At 33.6% G+C, this 16,829-nt stretch overlaps 2 protein-coding genes across 2 annotated transcripts in view; one reads left to right on the plus strand and one right to left on the minus strand.

Moving 5' to 3' along the window:
* Positions 1 to 26: 26 nt before the first annotated feature.
* LOC120416891 (clusterin-associated protein 1) lies at positions 27 to 3,186 on the minus strand. Its single transcript, XM_039578789.2, has 3 exons — positions 3,030 to 3,186; positions 340 to 1,521; positions 27 to 279 (listed from the first exon to the last, which is right to left on the minus strand). The coding sequence occupies exons 1-3, from the start codon at positions 3,049 to 3,051 to the stop codon at positions 92 to 94; spliced, it is 1,392 nt and encodes a 463-aa protein (XP_039434723.1). The 5' UTR covers positions 3,052 to 3,186; the 3' UTR covers positions 27 to 91.
* Positions 3,187 to 5,128: 1,942 nt separating this feature from the next.
* The window catches only part of LOC120416886 (adenylate cyclase type 9), a 58,028-nt gene continuing 46,327 nt past the window's right edge, over positions 5,129 to 16,829 (plus strand). The window contains exon 1 of the mRNA XM_052710104.1: positions 5,129 to 6,001. The gene's annotated coding sequence lies outside the window, so the exon portion shown is untranslated. The remainder of the gene's footprint in view (positions 6,002 to 16,829) is intronic.

A 16,829-nucleotide genomic window follows, 5' to 3' on the forward strand; every position in this document is an offset into this window, starting at 1 on the left:
CTAAACTCTGTATCATAGAACCTGTGTACATTCCACTCTTTTGTTTTTATTTTGTGTTTTTAAACTCTAATAAATTATGTCGTGAGCTTGACTAGAAGTCCTCGTCGCTCTGGTGGTTGTCCGGATGGTGCTTGACCGGGCCGCCACCGCCGCGGTTCAGCGTAGAGTTCTCCCTAGTCAGCTTCGTTAGGGTGGTCGGCGGCGCGTCCAGATCGTCCTCGTCGACGTCATCATCGTCGTCGTCGTCGTCGTCCACATCCGAGCGGAGTTCGTCAATCACTGGAAATAAACCAAAAATGTTAAAAAAAATACCGACTTCCTTCAATCAATATCACCCACATCCATTTCCGCCCATCTCCAGATCGCTCTCCGAATCGGCCGAGCTCCCGAGCGAGCTGTCCAGCGGCCCCAAATCGTCGTTCATCCCGCCGATCATCCGAGCCCGATCGCGTCCACTCATCGACGAAGGACCACCACCTTCCGCCCCACCCCCATTCCGCGTCCGGAACCTCGTCGAACCACGATCCCGGTTCAGCAACTCACTCCGCAGCACCCGTTTGTCCGACTTCAGCTTAACATCCTCCCGTTCGTCAAAATCATCAATCTCGTCCTCCCCCTCCTCGTCCGAATCCATCAATCCCTCCGGAAGAACCGCCGTCAACGAGCTGTCCGCCATCTTGGCGATCGGCGAAGTCGGAGTCGGAGTTCGGTTCTTGCTGATCAGCTGCGACTTGAGCGCGTCCACGCACCGAATCCTTATAATGTACTGCTCGTACAAGTTCTTCAGCTCCAGCTCCAGCTTCTCAAACTCCTCCAAATACGCCGGACGAACCTTCTGCAGCGCCTGCAGCCGCTGCTTCGACCGCTCCAACTCCGACGACTTGCGCTGAATCTTCGAGCTCAAGTTCCCATTCTCCACCTTCAAACTCCCCAACATACCCTTCGCCGCTCCCAACTTAGTCTCCAAAGAACCAATCGCCGTCTTGATCACCTTCTCCACCGACGCCAACTCCAGCGACCGCGTCGACTGAACCGTCCTCGTTTCCCGATTCACCAGCTCCTTCTTCAGCAGATCGTACAGCGCCGCGCCCCGATTTGTCAGCTCCGACGACAACCCACGCACCTTCTTCAAATCCTCCATCTTGTCCGACAGGTCGATCTCCACGTGCGACTTGATCGACTCCTCGTCCAGCCCCGTCACCTTGGGCGACGCGATCAACAGCGAGGTGACCTTCAGCAGCTCCTTGGCCGCCGCCGTGGAACTTGCGTACAACTTGCGCGGATTGACCTTGATGCTCGATTTGGTCACCAGAAACTCCGTGGCGGACCGCACGAACAGGATGCGGTCCTGCTCGGTGCGGGTTCCGCCGGCCAGCGTCAGCGTCGGCTCCAGCCGGCCCACCAGCCACGACAGGATGTCCGAGTAGGCCTTGAAGCTTTCCGGACCGCCGAACGGGGTGTTCAGCACGGACAGCGGGATGTTGTTGGGGTAGCCGAGCAGCTTGAGGTGCTCGGAGAGGTCTGCGAATGCAACATTAAAACGACGTTTTTAATTTTGTATAAACTTAGATAAAGCATACTAGGTCAGCCTAGAGAGCCTGGAGCTTATTAGAGAACGGACATCTCAAACCAAAAGTACCAATCGAAGCACGAGAACTGTCAAACGGAGGTACCAATCGAGCAAAATCCTTTGTCTTATGCTCGATTGGTACCTCCGTTTGACAGTTCTCGTGCTTCGATTGGTACTTTTGGTTTGAGATGTCCGTTCTCTAATAAGCTCCAGGCTCTCTAGGTCAGCCCTCTGTCACGCCGGCCATGTTTATGAAATCTAAATGTTCGACGCGAACATGAAGACAACAAAGAATATGAAGAACGCATTTGCTGTCAAAATTTGAAAATAAACAAACCACGTGGTAAAAAAAGAATAATTTCATAATGTTGAAATGATTTCCATGAAAAATAACGACACGGGACGGATTTCCAAACACAAGTTCCCGAAGGACTCAATCCGCCAGAGACTATGGATAAATGCTCCGCGAAATTGCGATAAAAACGGTTTTGCAAGTTCAAAGTTCAGATTTTTTCGGACTACTTCGCGATGAAATTCTTGTGAGTCCACAAAAGGTCGGATTCTACACAAGCACGCGATTCCTTCGATTCCCTGTGCGAGTCGACAGCGGGAGTGGGCCAGTCCTCGGAGAAGGTTATCGAAGGATGCTCGGAAAGACCAGCTCCGCCACAATCGCCGGAATCACGGATGTTTCTGCACTTGGTCGGTTAATCCCCGCCGGAGATTGTAGCGAGTTGTTCGGAAGGATCTACAGCGGGACTTGGCCAGTCCCCGGTCCAGTACTACTTCCCGGTCAATCGGAAGCACCAGTTCTCACCTTTTTTCGTAACAGATTTGCACACACAAAAAGTGATGTTTCTTGAAGATTTGGTGTAAACAAACAGACAACACCAATACTGCTACACTCACAGAGCCCACGCAGCAGTATTAGTGAAGAGCCCACGATAAACAACGTGGGCTCTTCACTAATACTACTACGTGGGCTCTTCGAGGTTTTGGTGACTGTCAAACGTTCTAGCCATTTACAGTGGTGCCAGAGGGTTGAACTAGGTCCCTTCAAAAATACGTCAAAATTACAATAGAGTCCTAAAGCCCCATGTCGATTTTTATGTACAACGGTAAAACACATGTGTTGATCAAAACACATTTCTGATCACTTTTTTTCATTTTTGATGCAAAAAAAAAATTGACAAGACAACATTATTTTGATGGATCAACCATTTGAACGAGCTGTCAAGTAGAACCTTTTCTGTCAAGAAGGGCCACGAAGTTAATTTTTTTTTATTATTTTAAAAATCCATTTTAAATCCTTTGTGGTCGTGCAAAGGGTCATTTTATTAAGAAAAATAAGCTTAATCGTTGTGAACAATAAAATCACAAATTTAAGCTTTATTTGGACTCAATTCATATTTTAACAAATCCTAACTAAATTTAGGCAACAAAAGTTAAATTGACCTACCTCGAACATCTCTAAAAGACATTTTTTACACCAAAAATCTTCCAAAACTTCCTTCAAAATCGTCCTCGTCACCTTCTCACTAAATTTTCAAAAAAAAAAAAACACCTATCACCAAAGTTTGAACAATTCGGTTCCCTTGGCGACCGCTGTGTGTGTGTGTGTGCATCGAGTGTCGGACTCGCACGTGCGAGCATTTTATCAACTCCGACAATCAAAGTGTGTGATGTTTTCGTTCGCCTGTTGCCCCAGTTTGAGAGGGAGAGGATAATAACTAGGAGCGGGAGAGAGTGGGTTTGAGAGTGATGTGGCGTGAGAGAGCTAGAAATTGAGAGTTGGCACACGGCAGTGCTGAAAGATCTTATGGAAGGTTTGCATTGTAATTTAATTTATTGTTTTCAATCCGTTTTGTTTATGAATGTTTCTTATTGGAAAACTCTTAAGATATTTGTGTGTTTGAACATTGTTTTATTGTTTTTTTAGTTCAAAAAAGGGCATTTTCCATACAAATTAAAGACAATTCAAGACTTTTGAAATACATCTCTAAATTATTTTTGAAGAACTAAGTATAGTATTTTTTTCCTGAATAAAATCATTGTTGAAAATTTGAGTTCACTCTTCGAACATTTGCGTTAACTTTTGGTTAATTAAGAATTTTGTATTATGTTTTCAAGCTATCAAGTTTAATTTCCCAGGATCTTGATGCCTATTTTAATCTGTTTTAAATTTTTGTCCTCTACTAATATTTAAAATAACTAGAACAGTCCATTTCAGAATGTTTTCAGCTAGGATTTCAGTTAATTTTGCCGTTATTTGCACCAACATTTTAAAGTTTATAAGGACATGATTGTTCTCTGATTTTTCGGGTCAATCTTGACATGAACTTCAGAATATAAAAAAATGAAAAAATGGCTCAAATTAATGGATGGATTGCAGATATTTAATCATTCTAAAGGGATTTTTTTAGTAAAATTACTTTTTTACAAGCCCTCTTTTTGATAGAAGCAGATTCTGTAAGTATAAAATTTTATAGGACTTGATTAAGTATTAATGGTAGGTAAAATCGGATTTTCATCATATTTCGGATTCTCTTCGTATTCAAAAATCCCTTTTAAAATGTTTCTTAGAAAATGAAAATTGGTCAAAAGGGTCAAAAGCTGCGACTGACGCAAGTTTGCGTTGTCCCGTCACGTCATTTTTTTAATGTTAGACACTTTAGACAACAGTCATATAGAGTCTTTTTTTAAATCATAAATTCGAGTTGAATTTTGAAAAAGTGATTTTGAGGAGATTTTGGCAATTCTTTCATTTCGTGACGGGACAACGCAAGTAAAACCCTCTTTTGAAAAACATCTGCGTTGTCCTAGCGTTGGCCTTGTCCCGTCACGAAAAGAATGTTTCTAGAGTTTCTATTTTCTGATTTGTTTATATTTTTAATTAAATAAAATGATTTTCATTTCTAATGTTCTTTAATTATTTCTTTTTTATTTTAGTTGATAATTTTACAATTTGAGAATCATTTATTATTATTTTCAAGGTCCAACTTTATTTTTTTAATCTTCAAATTTAAATTAAATGTTTCATTTCTTAATTTCGTAAATTTGAATTTCTGGATTTTGAAAATTGAAATTTTTGATTTTTAAATATTGGTGTTTTGATTTTTAGATTTCTGAATTTTAAAATTCTGAATATTCGAGTATATTTTTTTAATTTTATAATGTATAAGATTTTAAATTTTAGAACATTAGAATTATTTGATTCAATTATCCGGAGTGAAATGTTGGCGAAAAAATCGAATAATCAAGTACTAACTGTGGAAAAAATCATAGAGTTAAACAAAATCTTACATTCCTAAATTTCGGAAATCTTTGAAATTTTTAAGTTTTTAAATTTAATTTAATTTTGAGGTTTTGATTTTCTTAATTTCTGAATATTAAAATTGCAACATAAGTACTATAGTCTCGGGTAAAATTTAATCCATTATTATTTTTTATTCAGCAAAATTCGCAACACTGGCGCCAGCACAACACCTGTGTAAAACTCACGTGTGAAAGAGCGAAAACACCTTTCTCTCTCGCGAGAGAGTAATCCACTCGCTCTCGCTCTCTCGCTCCAGGTCGCGAACAAAATCGCAAAGAAACGTCAAATCAAAACATTAAAAATTTTCACACGAAACGGGTCGGGTCGGAATTTTGTGTTGTCTGCTCCGTCGCGCTCAGAACCGAGATTGTCCAAGATTTCATAATTTTGCGTGCGTTTTTTTTACTCTCGGGAGTTGCCAAAGATCAACCGGAAGTGTTAGGCTGGACATCCCGAGAATCCGTGTCATGGCCTACTGCACTAGAAGAGGAACTCGCTAGGGATGGTCACGGTCGTCGTCGTCTTGGGGATGGGGGCAGGGGTGGCGTAACTCGTGTCCAAAAGGTCGTAATTTTTGTGTGTTTGCGGGTGTGCCGTCGTCGGAAGTGGCCACCGGAGCAGCTTGTTGATAGCGAGGTTGAGAGTGAGAGTGATTTGTGAAGGGGGAGGAGGAGGAGGGGCCAAACTAGGGGTGTCAACCAACCGAATCAGTGTGCCAGTGAGAAAGATCTTCAAGGATCCGTCAAGGACTACCTTGATTGAAGCCCGACACACACACGTCGGTCGCGTGAATCTACGGAGTTTGTTTGTGTGTGCGTGCCCAGTAGTTGAACGGGTTGCTACGACCTGACTCGAAGAAAACAAGTGCATTCCAAGTCGTTCGAAAGAGGGTGGGTTTGAGGGAGGGGAGGGGTGTCAACCTGTCCTGTCAACGAGTAGCAGCAGTAGGCCTTGGGTGCAGGAAGAGAGTGGCGCGGTGAACGACCACCCCGTAAATTGGCACCTTCCGACGGCCTACTACGAGCTGAGCTGATCCGGGTGTTGTGGAGCAGATTTTTGTGCGGGGTCCAAACGATGATGAAGACGATGATGACGGCGGCCACGACTGGGTGAAGGTAATGTTTGTTTTGCACTGGATTTGCCTTGTTAAATGTGGAATCGAGTTGTTAAAATAACTTAAAATTCTAAAATATTAAAACAAATATTTTTTCATTACACAAAACAGTGTTTGAATAAAACCAGATTTTTTTTTGTATGTCCTATGGCAAATCTAAAACTACATTTTAAGCCTCCTCCAATTCATTCAATCTTCTCAATGAACCACGATCATTACCATCCGCCGTCGGGGCCAATTCCAACCCCTTTAGTTTCACCCCTCTCCACACCTCCCCTATTTTTTCCGATTAAGTTTAGTCAACCCTTTTCAACGGAGACCATCAGACCGAGACCATACCAGTTAAGGTAACGCCGCCTGCTTCGGTTGTAAATCTTGACTTGTCTACTTCTACTTGTTCGATGTTTCTTTTTTGTTGTGTTTTTCTTTCTTCTCCTTTTTTTTATTACTTTACTCATTTAATTCATGTCTTACATGAAAATTGGTCACCGGTTCTACCTAGAGATCCTAAATTTGCCTTTACGCCCAGCAAAACTTATCAGTGTTGCCAAGCTCAAAACATACGTTGCCAGATCGATTTAGCAAGCTTAGACCAGTCTCCCTATTTAGGGTCTCTAGTTCTACCCCCGTTTCTTACCCGTGATCTCTTAACGTGTAAGCATCATTCATTATCCTCCAGTGCTCCGTGATTTGTCACGATAAATTTGCAGGTGGTGGTAGTTAAAGCACCATCTTGTGTATACTATTATTATTACCCACTATAGCTACCTATAGAGCTACTACCACTATCATCAGCATCGTGAGCAGGTTTGCCGAAGGGCCAATATCTCGAGCTGCTGATCAAAAAGAATCCGCCGCCGGCAGCCACTTCCCTTCACTTGTCAGGTTCGATTTGCTCAGAATAGCCACTAAAAGTTAACCCTAATACCGAAATTCCAAAATTCAAAAAAAAATTAAAATATCAGCATATCAATATACCAAAATATGCATCATAATACCAAAACACATACTGAAATACTCAGTTACCCAAATATCAAAATATCCAAATTTTAAAATATCCAAATACCAAAATATCGAAATATAAAAAATAGATTTTCAAATAAATATTATGATTTTATTTTGTAGATATTTATATTTTAAAATTACTAGATCTTAGAATTAATAGATTTTCAGTTTTCCAGATTTTCAGTTTTCTAGATTTTTAGTAAAAAGTTTTTAGATTTTGCGATATCATGATTTTAAATGTTTTAGTTTTTTTTTTTAATTTTTAATCTCCAAACCAAAAAAAAAACACAAAAAATACCAAGTAACCAAAATACCTAAATATAAAGTAATAAAACTACAATTTGTTTTTAAATTTTCATGGATTTTAAGATTTTTATATCTTAGGTTAGGCTGGTACAAATTTTATGTCAAGTTTTGTCCCCACCCCTCTAAAAATCAGGAGGCAAAAGAATATTTTATCAAAAAACTTCAAAATTTCAATGGAAATTTAAGTGCAATCAGCTGAAATCATTTTCAAATGCATTACCCTGGGTTTAAAATCATTTTTAAGCATGTTTGGGTTGGTTTAAATTTTTTAAGGTTTGAAAATTTTCGATGGTTAGTATCGAAAAAAGTTTTTTTGTTACACTTTTTTGAAAACTAGAGAGAGGGACAAAAACTTTTAAAAATATTTGCATCGGCCTTGTAAGATTTCAGATTTTTAGATTTCTAAATTTTAAGATTAAAAAAAATTAACTTCAACTCAAAACAAAACATCCAGATTACAAAATAATGAATTAGAAAGATATAAGAATACAAAAGATTTACAAGTTTTCATATTAATGACTTTAAACTCCAAATAATTCAAAATTAGGTACCGGAATACCCAATTATAAAGACATATAAAATAAGAATATTTTTTAATTTTCATGTTTCCCCATTTTTTTTTTGTATTTTTATATCTTAGGATTTTCAGATCTGGGGACCATCCATAAACCACGTGGACACTTTTTTGGGAATCTGTTACCCCCCCCCCCCCTTCTTGAGTTTCCACGTGGTTAATGGATGGTCCATTTGAGATTTTTTTTATATGTAAATTTTTCGATTTTTAAACACCGAAGAAAACAAAACATCAACAATAATAATAAAAATAATAAATAATAAAAATTCAAACACATCAAAACAAAAAAATAAAATAAATAATTACAAAAGGTTTTTGAATTTTCATGTTTCCAGATTAAAAAAAAAATATTATTAGGGTTATATTTTTTATTTTAAGATTTTTGATTTTCAGGTGTTTAAATTTTCAGATTTCAGGATTTTTAAAATTTTAGATTTTTAGATCATTTTTTTAATTTTTTCTTGATTTTTTTATTTTTCTATCAATTTTTTTAGATTTTTAGATTTTAAAATTTGTAGATTTTTGGATTTGTAACATGTGTGTTGGTGTGGGGGTGTGGGGGTGTGGGGTTGGGGGTGTGGGGGTGTGGGGGTGTGGGGTGGGGGGGGTGTGGGGGGGTGGGGGTGTGGGGGTGTGGGGGTGTGGGGGTGGTGGGTGTGTGGGGTTGTGGGGGGTGTGGGGGTGTGGGGGTGTGGGGGTGTTGGGGGTGTTGGGGGGGTAGGGGGGTGTGGGGGTGTGGGGGTGTGGGGGTGTGGGGGTGTGGGGGTGTTGGGGGTGTGGGGGTGGGGGGGTGTGGGGGGTGGGGGTGTGGGGGTGGTGGGGGTGTGGGGTTGTGGGGTTGTGGGGGTGTGGGGGTGTGGGGGGTGTGGGGGTTGGGGTGTGGGGGTGTGGGGGTTGGGGTTGTGGGGGTGTGGGGGTGTGGGGGGGTGGGGGTGTGGGGGTGTGGGTGTGGGTGGTGGTGTTGGTGTGGGGGTGTGGGTGTGTGGGGGGTGTGGGGGTGGGGGTGTGGGGGTGTGGGGTGTGGGGATGTGGGGGTGTGGGTGTGGGGGTTGTGGGGGTGTGGGGTTGTGGGGTGTGTGGGAGTGGGGGTGTGGGATGTGGGGGGTTGTGGGGGTGTGGTGGGTGTGTGGGTTGGGGTTGTGGGGGTGTGGGGGTGTGTGGGTGTGGGGGTGTGGGTTGTGGGGGTGTGGGGGGTGGTGGGGTGTGGGGTTGTGGAGGGATGTGGGGGGGAGGGGGTGTGGGGGTGGGTGTGGGGTGGTGTGGGTGGGTGGGGTGGGGTGGTGGTGTGGGGGGTGTGGGGGTGTGGGTTGGTGGGGGAGTGGGGGTGTGGGTTGTGTGGGTTGTGGGGGGGGGTTGGTGTGGGGGGTGTTGTGGGGGGGTGTGGGTGATGTGGTGGAGTTTTGGGGTGTGGGGTTTGTTGAGGGTTGTGTGGGGTTTGAGGTGGTGTGGTGTGTGGGTGGTGTATGAGTTTTTGTGAGTTTGAGAGTTTTGATTTGTAGTTTAGAGTTTTAGATTTTTAGATTTTTAGATTTTTAGATTTTTAGATTTAAAGATTTTTAGATTTTTAGATTTTTGGATTTTTAGATTTTTAGATTTTTAGATTTTTAGATTTTTAGATTTTTAGATTTTTAGATTTTTAGATTTTTAGATTTTTAGATTTTTAGATTTGAAGATTTTTAGATTTTTAGATTTTTAGATTTTTAGATTTTTAGATTTTTAGATTTTTAGATTTTTAGATTTTTAGATTTTTAGATTTTTAGATTTTTAGATTTTTAGATTTTTAGATTTTTAGATTTTTAGATTTTTAGATTTTTAGATTTTTAGATTTTTAGATTTTTAATGTTTAGATTTTTAGATTTTTAGATTTTTAGATTTTTAGATTTTAGATTTTTAGATTTTTAGATTTTTAGATTTTCAGATTGTTAGATTTTTAGATCGTTAGATTTTTTGATTTTTTGATCTTTGGTTTTCAGATTTTTAGAAATTTGAGGTTTCGATTTTCATATTTTAGATTTTCAAACTTTTAGATTTTTAGATTTTTAAATTTTTGAATTTTTAGATTTTCAAAGTTTTAAACTTTTAAATCTTTTGATTTTTTTTTTATTTTTTTGATTTTTAGAACATTAGGTTTTTAGATTTTATGATTTTGATATGCATTTTTTTAGATCTTTAGTTTTCATATTTAAACATATTTTAGATCTTAATATTTTCAGATTAAACATACTTTAAATTTTCAGATTAAAAATATTTAAAATTTTCAGATTTTTAGATTTTCGAATATTTTATTTTTAGATTTTTTAAAAATTTTAAATTTTTTAATTTACAGATTTGTTTACTCCAAACCAAACCAGATCACTAAAAATATCAAAATTTTAGATCTTTGGAATTTTAGATTTTTAGATTTTTAAACTTTTAGATTTTTAAATTTTTGGATTTTTAGATGTTCAAATTTTTAAACTTTTAAATCCTTTGTTTTTTTTTTGATTTTTAGAACTTTAGGTTTTAAGATTTTATGATTTTGATATGCATTCTTTTAGATCTTAAGTTTTCATATTTAAACATATTTTAGATCTTAATATTTTCAGATTAAACATATTTTAAATTTTCAGATTAAAAATATTTAAAATTTTCAGATTTTTAGATTTTTGAATTTTTTATTTTTAGATTTTTTTTTAATTTTCAATTTTTAAATTTACAGATTTGTTTTACTTTGTTTTCCGAATCTTAAGATGCACATAGTTTCACAATTAAAGATTTTTATTTTTTTTTTATTTTTAGAATAATAGTTTTAGGATTTCTAGTTTAACTTTAGCCCTAGCGCATCCTGGAGAATGTTGGGGCAATTACTTCCAACACCCTTCTTTTCTAAACGGCCAGGTCAAGTGCATATTTTTTTTTCCAAATTTGTTGATTTTTTGATCTTAAGATTATCTGATTTTTTAAGCTCAAACCCAAAACAAAACACCAAAAATATCACTACATAAAGAAATAAAAGGTTTAAAAATTTTAAGAACATTAGATTTTAGGATTTTCAAGATTTTTGTGATTTTGCTTATGTTGATGATTTTAAACTTTTGAGACATTCGATTTTAAGATTTTCAGAGTATTACATTTTAACGTAACGCAAAAATACAGATTCGATTTTTTTTTCTCACTCTCCGCCCATTTTTTATCTCGTAAGTCATTTTGCTCTACACCTCTTTTTTAAGTTTCTTTTTAGGCCGATGCAAATATTAAAAAAAGTTTTTGTTCCTCGGCCCTGGCCGAGGTCAAGGGGGGGGGGGCAAAAAAATAAAAAAATATAAAAATTTAAATAACTAGCCATAGTCTTCACATTTAAATGAAAAAAGTGTTTTTAAAATGCATTTTACACTAGTTCAGTTGTTTTGCAATCATTAGTTTTCAAAAAAATCTAAGATCTGACAAAAACAAAAATTGTATCGAAAAAAAAGGTTTTGCATCGAAAATTTTCAAAAAATCTTAAGATTTTTTAATAAACCCAAACATGCTAAAAATGATTTTAAACGCAGAAGAATGTATTTTAATTTGATTTCAGCTGGTTGCACTTGAATCATTGAAATTTTGAAGTTTATTGTAAAAATATTTTTTTTGCAATTCCGTCGTGAAACTACTTACTTTTCCTGTCATTCTTGAACGATGAAATAGCCTACTTTTCTGTACCAAAAATAACAGAATCGAATAGCAACACTTTTCAAAATAAATGCTGAAAAGTTCTACTTTTCAGCACTCAAATGGGTGCTGAAAAGTTGAACTTTTCAGCACTTGTTTCGAAAAGTAACACTTTTCAACATTTTTTTGATTTAAACGATTTATTGACAATATACATGAAAAATTGACATAAAATTTCACTCAGTGTGTGTTTTTTGGAATTGCAAAAAATATTGTATGGAACTCGTTGCAAAGCTTGATTTTTTCAACACTCGTCGTATTTATCCAACTCGGTGAACCTCGTTGGATAAATGTACGACTCGTGCTGAAAAAATCCTCTTTTTGCAACTTGTTGCATAAACTACTATTTTGCCCCCTGATTTTTCGGGCCAATTTTGAAGGGGGGGGGGGGGTGACAAAAACTTTTAAAAATATTTGTACCAGCCTTACGTTTTTAAAAATAAACCTTAACATATTTTAAAGAAAGTTGGGATGTTCTTCTTCCAAATGCTTTTTCAATATCCAAAATTGGTTGGAAATGGATTTTAGATTTTCACAAAACTACGTACTATTGAAAAAATACTTAAAATTTCCGATTTTTACAATATGGGTATCATGTGATCGGGATTTTTCATACATGTTGAATGTAACAATTAATTTTTTGAGATACTAAAATTTTTCTCAAAATTACCTAGTTTTGAAAAAATGCTTAAAATTTCAGTTTTTACAATAAAGGCATCAAATAATCGTAATTTTTCATACATTTCGAAAGCAAGAATTTTCAAAATTGTGTCAAATAGCTTTCGAAACATATAAAAAATTCCCGATCATTTGATACCCATATTGCAATAAAATTTTTAAAACACAGGCAAAGTACGTATTTTGTAAAATTTTTATGTAATTATAACTGCAATCGATAGCTGACATCATCCCGTTTCTAAAACACTTAAACTTTTTATAGTTTTTCATAGGATTATAGCCAATGTCTCCCATATAGCCAAAATCCCAATTGACTGTATCTAGAAATGGAAATAATAACATTTAAAAAAAATCTTACCATCGTCATTCAAGGGTTAACGACCACTAGACAAGACTAGAGCGCTTCGAGCAAGAAGACCGACACTCGGCGTCCGTCGCGGTGAATTAAATCGCGGCTTAATAACACCGCCGACGCCGCCGCCAACTACGATGATGATGATGGTGATGCCGACTAGATCTGCTTGCTTGCTGTAGGTACCATTACTATTTATCTCGGGACGCGCGAGAATCTTCGCGGCTGCCAGTCTTCTCGCTTCTCTAGTGACAAGATTTATGATTCGAGTCTTCACACTGACTTTGACTCTTGTTTGGCTTCTTGGTCACACTTGTGCCAGGTCGAAGCTACTTTGCATTCGGTTGTGGTGTTCGTAGTTTTAATATTAATTTTTTTTAATGTAAATGTAAAATTGCTCTCTTTGACCCAGTTCGAACCAGATTTTACACCGCAAATTACAGCCCCCAACTTGTTCAAGTTCAAACGCGTCATAAACTAGAGCGTAATTGTTACAAGTCGTCACCTTAGAAGCGAAATTAAAAAAAAAAACAAGTTTTCAAAGCTCGAAAACCACTTGTGCACCTACAAACCGCAACAGAGAGGCTCCGAGTTTAGCCTTGATACCTTGTCCTACCCTGCACTAGCTGCTCCTTCCCTCACCAACCAATTATGACAAAACCGACCACCGACGAGACTAATTGGATCAAGATTGATAAGGCATGAGCAGTCAGTCGTGCGTGCGTTGCAATGTGCCCAAAATAGACCGATTTTGGTCGACATTGAATTGTCGCTTCTGTCGTTTTTGGTTTGGAGTGGGGAGAGTTTGGCCCCCCATTTTGAATTCTAGTTGGCAAAACTGGTCCTCAGCCAGGGGCGGGTGCTGAGTCCCCTCCAGGGATGAAAACTTAAAATAAAATTTTAGAGTGTTAGAATTTAAGAATTTTATAATATCCTAATTTGGGAATTTTAGGATTTTAGGATTTAAAAATTTAAAATTTTTGAAATTTTTAAGGATTTTTTTTTATTTTTTTTGGAATTTTAAGAAATTTTAAGGAAATTAAAAAATCAAGGTATTTTAAGAAATCTCATGGAATTTAAAAGAATTCTAAAAAAAATTAAGGAATTTTAAAGAATTTAAAGAAATTTCATGGAATTTCGAGAAATTTTAAGGAATTTCAAAGAATTTTAAGGAATTGGAAGAAATTTTAAGAAATTTAAATAATTTAAAGAAATTTTAAGGAGTTTTAAGATTTTTTAAGGAATTTTAAGGAATGTTTAGAAATTTTTACGAATTTTAAGAAATTTCAAGGAAATTTTTAGAGTTTTTAGATTTTGTTAAATTTCTAGAATTTTAAAATTTTTAGAATTTTAAAAATTTTATGAAATTTGAGTGATTTTTATTATTTTACTAAATTTAGGAGTTTAAAAAAAATATTCTGAAATTTTTTGAGAATTTTAAGATTTTTAGGAATATTAAAAAAATAATAATTTTAGAAATTTTAGAATTTTTAAGGATTTTAGAAATTTTATGAAATTTCTGAATTTCAGTTTTTTTTTAATTTTAGGAATTTTAAGGAATATTTTAAGGAATTTATCTGGATTTTTTTTTCAGAAATTTTAAAGATTTTTTTGGAAATTTTATTTTTTTTTAGGAAATTCTCGAATTTTGAAAATTTGATGAATTTAAAAAAAAATCAAGAATTGTAAAAATTTCAGGAATTTTAAGAATTTTAGAAATTTTAGGAATTTTAGGGTTTTTAAAATTTTTAGGAAATTTTTGAATTATAGGAATTTTAGGAATTTTAAGAATTTTATCGAATTGAAACAATTTTAAGAATTTTAGAAACTTTAAGAATCTCAGGAATTTTAAGAATTTTAGAAAATTTAAGAATTTATGATATTCGGGGAATTTAATTTTTTTTTTAGAAATTTTAAGAATTTTTAAAATAAGTAATTAATATACTGACAAGTCCATTCCTTAGCACTGTTGCTCGGTTGGCACGCGCTCGATTTAAAAACTTTTTAAATAATCAAATATTTATCTTTACGCAGCCGGCTGCCTAAGATTTAAAATTATCAACCGATAAACAAAATGCTCATGGTTACATCACTACCATTTGTGAATCCTGACCTCATACCCATCTACTAACCCCCACAAAGCTCATGTGATTCTTTGTCGGAGATGCAGTCGATTGGGCGGTCTCTATCACTCAAGTATCGGACTATTTTTAAAATTTAAGGAGTTTCTTATGTTTAAGAATTTTTGGGAATTTAGAAATTAAAAAAAAAATGAATTATATATTTAGGAATTTTATGATTTTAAAGAATTTTAGTTATTTCAGAATTTTAGGAATTTCAAGACATTTTGGTATTTTAGGAATTTATGAACTTTTTAGGAATTGAAAAAAAAAAGATTTTTTTAGGAATTTTAAGAACTGTAGTAATTTTAAGAATTTTAAAAAGTTTCAAAAATTTTAAGAATTTTAAGAATTTTAAGAATTTTAAGAATTTTAAGAATTTTAAGAATTTTAGGAATTTTAAGTATTTTAAGAATTTTAAGAATTTTAAGAATTTTAAGAATTTTAAGAATTTTAAGAATTTTAAGAATTTTAAGAATTTTAAGAATTTTAAGAATTTTAAGAATTTTAAGAATTTTAAGAATTTTAAGAATTTTAAGAATTTTAAGAATTTTAAGAATTTTAAGAATTTTAAGAATTTTAAGAATTTTAAGAATTTTAAGAATTTTAGGAATTTTAAGAATTTTAAGAATTTTAAGAATTTTAAGAATTTTAAGAATTTTAAGAATTTTAAGAATTTTAAGAATTTTAAGAATTTTAAGAATTTTAAGAATTTTAAGAATTTTAAGAATTTTAAGAATTTTAAGAATTTTAAGAATTTTAAGAATTTTAAGAATTTTAAGAATTTTAAGAATTTTAAGAATTTTAAGAATTTTAAGAATTTTAAGAATTTTAAGAATTTTAAGAATTTTAAGAATTTTAAGAATTTTAAGAATTTTAAGAATTTTAAGAATTTTAAGAATTTTAAGAATTTTAAGAATTTTAAGAATTTTAAGAATTTTAAGAATTTTAAGAATTTTAAGAATTTTAAGAATTTTAAGAATTTTAAGAATTTTAAGAATTTTAAGAATTTTAAGAATTTTAAGAATTTTAAGAATTTTAAGAATTTTAAGAATTTTAAGAATTTTAAGAATTTTAAGAATTTTAAGAATTTTAAGAATTTTAAGAATTTTAAGAATTTTAAGAATTTTAAGAATTTTAAGAATTTTAAGAATTTTAAGAATTTTAAGAATTTTAAGAATTTTAAGAATTTTAAGAATTTTAAGAATTTTAAGAATTTTAAGAATTTTAAGAATTTTAAGAATTTTAAGAATTTTAAGAATTTTAAGAATTTTAAGAATTTTAAGAATTTTAAGAATTTTAAGAATTTTAAGAATTTTAAGAATTTTAAGAATTTTAAGAATTTTAAGAATTTTAAGAATTTTAAGAATTTTAAGAATTTTAAGAATTTTAAGAATTTTAAGAATTTTAAGAATTTTAAGAATTTTAAGAATTTTAAGAATTTTAAGAATTTTAAGAATTTTAAGAATTTTAAGAATTTTAAGAATTTTAAGAATTTTAAGAATTTTAAGAATTTTAAGAATTTTAAGAATTTTAAGAATTTTAAGAATTTTAAGAATTTTAAGAATTTTAAGAATTTTAAGAATTTTAAGAATTTTAAGAATTTTAAGAATTTTAAGAATTTTAAGAATTTTAAGAATTTTAAGAATTTTAAGAATTTTAAGAATTTTAAGAATTTTAAGAATTTTAAGAATTTTAAGAATTTTAAGAATTTTAAGAATTTTAAGAATTTTAAGAATTTTAAGAATTTTAAGAATTTTAAGAATTTTAAGAATTTTAAGAATTTTAAGAATTTTAAGAATTTTAAGAATTTTAAGAATTTTAAGAATTTTAAGAATTTTAAGAATTTTAAGAATTTTAAGAATTTTAAGAATTTTAAGAATTTTAAGAATTTTAAGAATTTTAAGAATTTTAAGAATTTTAAGAATTTTAAGAATTTTAAGAATTTTAAGAATTTTAAGAATTTTAAGAATTTTAAGAATTTTAAGAATTTTAAGAATTTTAAGAATTTTAAGAATTTTAAGAATTTTAAGAATTTAAAGAATTTTAAGAATTTTAAGAATTTTAAGAATTTTAAGAATTTTAAGAATTTTAAGAATTTTAA

The sequence above is a fragment of the Culex pipiens genome, chromosome 1 (genome assembly GCF_016801865.2).
Source record: "Culex pipiens pallens isolate TS chromosome 1, TS_CPP_V2, whole genome shotgun sequence".
In the NCBI taxonomy this organism is placed as follows: Eukaryota; Metazoa; Arthropoda; class Insecta; order Diptera; family Culicidae; genus Culex; species Culex pipiens.